This window comes from Alosa sapidissima, chromosome 22, assembly GCF_018492685.1.
Source record: "Alosa sapidissima isolate fAloSap1 chromosome 22, fAloSap1.pri, whole genome shotgun sequence".
NCBI lineage: Eukaryota > Metazoa > Chordata > Actinopteri > Clupeiformes > Clupeidae > Alosa > Alosa sapidissima.
In genome coordinates, this window is record NC_055978.1 from 31,510,910 (window position 1) to 31,518,861 (window position 7,952).

The 7,952-nt window shown below is 45.3% G+C and overlaps 1 protein-coding gene across 1 annotated transcript in view; it reads left to right on the plus strand.

The window, feature by feature from the left end:
- LOC121696835 (adiponectin receptor protein 2-like) overlaps window positions 1-5,145 on the plus strand; it is a 16,177-nt gene extending 11,032 nt beyond the window's left edge. Inside the window, exons 6-9 of the mRNA XM_042077880.1 lie at window positions 1,449-1,635; window positions 1,731-1,918; window positions 2,158-2,351; window positions 2,722-5,145. Of these exons, the coding sequence (XP_041933814.1) occupies window positions 1,449-1,635; window positions 1,731-1,918; window positions 2,158-2,351; window positions 2,722-2,853 (701 nt within the window). The 3' untranslated portion in view covers window positions 2,854-5,145. The remainder of the gene's footprint in view (window positions 1-1,448; window positions 1,636-1,730; window positions 1,919-2,157; window positions 2,352-2,721) is intronic.
- Window positions 5,146-7,952: the final 2,807 nt, after the last annotated feature.

Sequence of the window (7,952 nt, forward strand, 5' to 3'; positions counted from 1 at the left end):
TACACCTCGTCCTGCTAGGCAGATGAAGATTAAACGAGGGGAAAAGGGCATGCGAGGGTTCTAAGGGCGTGTGTTATGTGTATCTATTGGCGAGGGTTCTAAGGGCGTGTGTTATGTGTATCTATTGGCGGGGGGTTCTAAGGGCGTGTGTTATGTGTATCTATTGGCGGGGGTTCTAAGGGCGTGTGTTATGTGTATCACACAAATTGAACGAATCGATTGGTCAACTAACCCTGTCCCTCATATCTTTAAAGCAGGGCATCGCCATTAACACTCAATTATGTGCGGTCATATAAAGATGATTGACAGTAGGTCTGACGAATAAAAGTTTCTTCACTACATGACATTCTGTGGGGTCCTGGACTAAAAATGATTCATTCCTGTTAGCTAATTGCTATCAATCAAACAATGAGAATATCTAACATATCATGTATCTAGCCATGATGAGCGACTAGACATATATTGCTAGCATTCGAACATTGAGAGACGATAAACGTCTGTTTTAACACATGTTGCTAGCATTCGAACATTAAGATAGACAATAAACGTCTATTTTAGCAAGTATAATGTGATCAGCTTTAAGTACAGAGTTATGCCGCTTTAAGTACAAAGATAAAGTAGACATTTAAACTCAACACCTGACTTAACTACCAGAAAAGGAGTTTGCCAACGGTGGCTAACAGGGGTGGTATCGCCTTATCGACCACGCCAAAGGAGGCTTTTCCGTATCGGGGGCCAAATGATATTTTCCTGCGCCAAGAAGGGGCTTTCGAGAGTGTTTTTGACAGCGGACAAGTAAGTCTGTCATGTTTCTGTTAGCATTAGCAATGTTCGCAGCATTTGAATGGCTTTGTCTAGTCCGTAGTGGATAGTGTGTTGCTAGCAAGCTAACACTACTCCTCTACTACTAGAGAGTACTACTACTAGTGTCTGTTAGCATTAGCAATGTTCGCAGCATTTGAATGGCTTTGTCTAGTCTGTAGTGGATAGTGTGTTGCTAGCAAGCTAACACTACTCTTCTACTACTAGTGTCTGGGTAACAGCAGTTAATAAACTGGCATTCCATCACCAACTCCCTGGCCTGTCTGTGATGTGGATTAGTGTTGTGTCGTGTGATGGCTTTCTAGTACGCAAGTATCCAGTACTGTTTTGATGTATGGATTTAAAAGCACTTTTCTGGTTCTGCTGATCCCAGGTTCAGTTGTATAAAACATTTTGACATGTCTACTTGCTTCAGGCATCAGGACACATTTGCACAGTACAATATGTGTGGAAGCTAACGCGCTAGAAAACCGCCATCAGTTGCTTCAGTGGTGTTAATGTAGCCCTCTCTCTCTCTCTCTCTCTCTCTCTCTCTCTCTCTCTCTCTCTCTCTCTCTCTCTCTCTCTCTCTCTCTCTCTCTCTCTCTCTCTCTCTCTCTCTCTCTCTCTCTCTCTCTCTGCTGTAGGCTGTCTGTTCTTCCTGGGTCTGGGGATCGTGTACATGTTCCGGCCCAACATGTCGTTCGTGGCGCCGCTGCAGGAGAAGGTTGCCATAGGGATGTTCTTCCTGGGCGCCATCCTGTGCCTCTCCTTCAGCTGGCTGTTCCACACCGTCTACTGCCACTCAGAGGGGGTGTCCCGCGTCTTCTCAAAGTGAGCTCACACTCACACTCTCTCTCTCACACACACACAATGCTGAAACATAATGTTTCTGATGGTAGTCTCTCTCCTCGTGTGTGTGTGTGCAGGTTGGACTACTCGGGCATTGCGTTCCTGATCGTGGGCTCGTTCGTGCCGTGGCTCTACTACTCGTTCTACTGCTCGCCACAGCCCTGCTTCATCTACCTGCTCGTCGTCTGCATCCTCGGCATCTCTGCCATCATCGTCTCCCAGTGCGACTTCTTCGCCACGCCACAGTACCGAGGCGTCCGGGCAGGTGTGTGTGTGTGTCCATCTGTCCGCCATAACTGTGTCCTAGTCATGTGCGTGCGTATCAGGTTGTCTTGGCCATCATTGTCTTCCAAAGCAACTTCTCAGTGAGTGTGTGTGTGTGGTTTCTACTCCTAACCGTGTGTGTGGTTTCTACTCCTAACCGTGTGTGTGTGTGGTTTCTACTCCTAACCGTGTGTGTGTGTGTGTGTGGTTTCTACTCCTTACCATGTGTGTGTGTTGCAGGTGTGTTTGTGGGGCTGGGGCTGAGTGGAGTGGTCCCCACACTGCACTTTGTGATCTCGGAGGGGTTGCTCCGGGCGACCACCATGGGCCAGATGGGTTGGCTGCTGCTGATGGCTGCTCTGTACATCACCGGCGCCTGCCTCTACGCCGCACGCATCCCCGAGAGGTTCTTCCCTGGCAAGTGTGACATCTGGGTACGTACACGCACGCACACACTCAGTTTCTCTCACCAGACACACACTCCCAAGGATGCACATGCTCGTATTGACCGCTACTTCTACGTCAATGGAAAACTTCTTCTGGTCAGTAAAATGACGCCAGGATATTTCTAAAAGTTCGTGCTTTTGACCGTTCGTGCCCTGAAAGGCAAGTCTTTCACATTCATATTCGGTTACATCTGCCAAGAACGATAGAGAGCTGACACATTGAGTAACAATAGCACTGTGCGCAAGACGACTGGTTTCGCCTTGCAGGGTCACAAATGATATCTTCTATCTGACTGTTGTGTGTTGTGTGTGTGTGTGTGTGTGTGTGTGTTGTGTGTGCGTGTGTGTATGTGTGCAGTTCCACTCCCATCAGCTGTTCCACATCCTGGTGCTGGCGGGGGCGTTTGTCCATTTCCACGGCGTCTCCAACCTGCAGGAGTTCCGCTATACGGCTGGGGGCGGCTGTGCTGAGTACGAAGGTCCTCTGTGACCACACCAACCACACACACACACACACACACTCACATTCTCACACACACACTCTCACACTCACACACTCTCTCACACACACACACACACACACACTCTCACACACACACACACACACACACTCTCACAAACACACAGCAGGGTGGTGGTCTCAGTTCAGATGCCCTGCTGTTCCCCCTCCTGCCAGCGGGGGGCACTGCTGAACTGGCTTGTTGGCTGTTTTTTGTGTTTTTCCTTTTCTCTTTCCCGGACTTCCTTCTGGTCCATAATAAAGATGCATAATTTGGGGTTGCCATGGCGACAGCGGGTGGGCGTGCCCAGGTGTGTTTCTATGGCGACAACGGGCGGCTGTGCCAAGGTGTGTTTCTATGGCGACTGGTGTGTCCTGTGTAGGTTTTCAATGCTCACAAAAACGAGCATCGAAGACTAGCAGGAGGAAAGCTTTACTGGACGAGCATCGAAGACTAGCAGACTAGCAGGAGGAAAGCTTTACTGGACGAGCATCGAAGACTAGCAGGAGGAAAGCTTTACTGGACGAGCATCGAAGACTAGCAGGAGGAAAGCTTTACTGGACGAGCATCGAAGACTAGCAGGAGGAAAGCTTTACTGGACTTTTATAGAAGAAGGACAAAAAAAAACGACAAAGAACAAAAATGTTGTAAGGTTTTAAAAATGTGGGAAGGTTTTGCTTTGTTCTGTCCCAAGGCGTGTGGGGATGATTTTAAACTCTTTTGACTGTATATAAGATTTCTACATTTTGGGCTCTTTAGATTTCTATGAAATATATATATTTAAAAAGACAAAAAAAAACCTATGCTCTAAACTGTTAAGTGAGATCGGTGTGGATGAGACGACAATAACAGTGGACCTCTTAGGTTTGGAGTGGCTTGGATCACGCGCACGCTGACAAGTCCATATACACCCACACACACACACGCTCACGCATCCATACATCCATACACACACACACACGCTCACATCCATACACACACACACACACACACACACGCATTCATACATCCATACACACACACACGCTCACACATCCATACATCTATACACACACGCGCTCACACATCCATACGTGCACGTATGCAAGATCACAGGTCCATAAACACACACACACACACACACACACACACACACACACACACCCTCATATGCGCGCACACACACACTCGTTACATGCAACCTTTAACCTTGTAATAAGTAACAGGTAATCAAAGATGTCTGTGTGTGTGTAAAGCAGCTCGTTTGGGTAGCAGTGAGCTCTAGTGTGTTAGTGTGTTAGTGTGTTCTTGATGAGTTTTGACTGACGTCTGTAGTGAGTGTTTCTCCCGCAGCTCAGAACTGACACACACACACGCGTACACAGCATCGTATCTCATCGCTTGCTTTGGATTGGTCCACATATATTTTTTCTATTTGCCATCTGTTATGTGATTTAAGAAAGCTATGGATTTGTTATTCTTTTCTTCTTGTTGAACTTTGCAGATTTGCAGAAGTGTTGATTTGTGTGGCTCTGTTCTGATGTGAGGGGGAGAGGGGGAAAGGTGTTGTAACTGTACCACGCCAGTAGGGGTCAGCATTTCCCCAGCTGGCGGTGGACTGACTGGACATCAGTATGGCACACACACTCTCAGGTGGCACTGCCAGTGTGCTCGCGCTCACACACACACACCCTCTCTCCCTCTAGCGTCTCAAGACCTGAGGGGGTTGTTCTCTGCGCCCCAGTTCTTTAGCGTCAACCCCCCCCATACCTCCATCTCCTCCATATGCCCCCATCCTCTCCATACCCCCCCTCCCCCCTCCAAAAAAGACAAATCTCAGGGCACTCAAGGGGGACCATCCGCTTGTCTTTTAAACAGGAACCTTCTCCAGAACCTAACCACTTCCTCCAGAACCCCAACCTCCTCCAGAACCTAATGACCTCCTCCAGAACCAAACCCCAACCTACTCCAGAACCTAACGTCACCCCGCCCCACCCCACCCCACCTCAGTTCTGATGAAATCCCAACCTAACCTCCCCTCTACCCACAATCTCATGGAGGGTTGGACAGACTCATCCAAACTGTTACGTTTGTTGATTTGTTTGCTTGTTTTTTTTTTTATTATTATGATATTATTATTATTATTATTATTATTATTATAATACTATTATTGTTATTAATAATAATTTATTTATCATGCCTTTGGAAATTGCATCGTGTTGAAAGCACACCAAGTTCTGAAAGAGTGAGTGATTGCAATAGACCTTTCTGTCTGCTGTATTCTAATAAAAAGTTGTTGATTCGGACTCTGAGACTCCTCTGCTTTCAGACATTCAACACCTGTGACCTGCAGCGTTGCCTGTGGCCATTTACATACATCTCTCTCGATTTAACAAGTTAACGCTTAGAGAAGAGAGTGAAGACTGAAATATGTCCTTAACTTAACAGATATAAGGGAATTTAAATAAAACACATACATTTTGTTTAAGGCCTAGCATGTGACCCATGGAAGATTGTCCCCTGGCACCACCCGTAGTTATAGGCAAGTTAGCGCTAGAGCGGATTGCCTGCCCAACAGTACGTGCGATCAGAGAATCTCTAATAAGTAAACGGGCTCTGGTGCGATACATGGTACGATAGCTCTCAAGTGGGGTTGATAGCATAGCATGTAATTTGGTGTTTGCCCCTGGTGTAAATTACTGTTAATTCGTATGTAGATTCTACTGCTGCTTGCCACTGAGGCTGAGGACGTTAGTGTGCTTCACTCATGGTCTTTTCATCTTTATTGAAGTCCTGTTAACTCCCTGTAGTTTATGCTACGTACAACACTACAAGCAGCTTTGGACAACTACGAGAGCTTTGTTTGTGTGGTAATATTAGCGTGGCTAACCACCATGCTAACAGCTAAAATCGAGATGTTTCAGCTTGTGGTCATGTGCACGAGACACCTGAGCCGCGATGGGAGAATCTGCCCTTTCATCTTACAGGTAGGTGTGTCTGTGTCTGTGTGCTATTATTGAGTTAATTTGACGCTCCTTAAGTGCGTTAAAGTGCTGAAATGGATATGTGTAAAGTTTAAGTAGGCTTGGTTGGAGAGGGTAGGACGGTTCAGATAGACGCTTAATTCCCCGCACCTGAAATGGAGTGATGCCCGCAACAGGCTGACGCTAAAGGGCCGCTCCGTAACTCCGGTCATTTCTGGATTATGAATAGCCTACATAGAATTTCAAAAAGTTGTTCCAAAGATTTTTAACAAGCAATATCAGAGGTCGTTTTGAGTACAATGTCATTATTAGGCTCTGTGAAGTCCAGGATGGTCAGTCAGACGTAGTTTAGTGAAGACAGGCCTCTTTATTTCACATGGAAAGACAGTTGTCACAAACACAATGGGTCATTCCGTGTCAAATCACCCAGTGGCTGACAGGTCACCCTCTCCAACAAAATCTGGAAAAAATCACAGGTGTTTGTAGACCGAACCTATGCATAAATCTTAAATAGTATATCTGTATCACTAATGGTTCCAAAACTACAGCCCTTCGAAGTTTCAAGTCATTTTAAGCATCGTGGCAAACAATCCTTTTTGTTCAACTTCCAACATTATTGGCTCTTTTGCTATTTCACACACGTGAAACTATGTGAATAGAAGTACATTTTCCTGTTGAATGAAAAAATCAGATCAGACGTATCTTGTGTAATTTCCCCTCTGCAAAGCTCTGAAAATGGCTATAAATTCATTATGTGAAAATACATCACCACCTTTGAGGGCTTCTCATTCAAAAAGTATGTGACACAAATTCATCAGATTTTTTTTCCACTCATATATGGATTATAAGGTCAACTCCATGCATTAACTTTGGTTGTTATCATTTTCATATTGGCAGAGCATTTGTTTTAAATTTGGCTTGATTTTCAAAAAGCCCGTTTTCATCTTCTCATTTCACCACGTGGACAGTTAACAGGATTTTTTTTTATTTTACCATATCATTCTGTATGTGAGGATCATCTCCCCAAAATTTGCGCTTGTTGCTGAGTTTCTTTATTGAGATAAGATTTTTGAAAAATATTGTCTATAAATCCACTGAATTTGTACTGGATCTGCAGTACCACTTTGCACCACAGGTGATGCTCTTTTAATACAATGGAAGTCAATGGAAGAGTAAAGGCTCTGGCATGCTCCTGCGTCACATTTGCGCGTGTCCAAGACGTGCGTCATTTTTGCCGTGGACGTGAAGCATACTCCAACTTCTGCTGTCCTGAATGCGCGTTAAATTGTTAAGGTTAGCGCCTGCGCACTACGGATTAACTGTGATACTCTGCCCCACCAACTGGGGGCGGTACGTCGAGCCTGAAAGTAGGACACAACCACCAAAGAAGCCTGAAACGCCTGAAGAAAAGAAGAACTTGGGATGTGCGAGCACTAAACAAAGGAAGAGCTGATGAAGGAAAAAGCACCACGAGTACGTTCGCCTGTCTGCTGGGCCAGTTTGATAAGCTGGCCCATCGCATCGCTCTATTTATCATCCACCAGAACACACACAGCACACCTGTTGGTATAGCTGAGAGACTAGCTTAGCCTACTTGCTTATTAGGCTACTTAGCCTGTAGCTAAGTGACTCGGTGCTGCGATACAAAGTAAAGACATTTTTCTGAACACATGCAGCAGTGTCATGGTAAGAAAGAGTTGTGCGTACAGATGTCCTCATATTGAGTCTTCACACCTGCCTCATACCAAAAAGTATGAACCAAAAACCTGTAAATATGACGTGTCAATAAAAGTTTTGAAGTAACTATTTGTGTTCATAATGTATGTCTCACTGTGATAATGGGTGTATTTAGAGCGAGCGGTAGCCTAGGTTATTCCTTCAATTATTATTATGATAACATTATCCGGTGTTGACAGGCGAGTTTCAAGATTGAGTTCAGCATTGTTCAGGAGTAGGCTAAGTGATAATGATTGCACCTGGGAGAGGTAGGCTACATTCCCTTTATTATTATAATCACTATTGATAACGCATTATATAAGGAACAGGCGAGAATGCATCTCGATCAGCAAGTGTTACATGGGTTTCGCCTGAGCGTTGTAGATAGATACCTTCAATTGGCTCTGGGT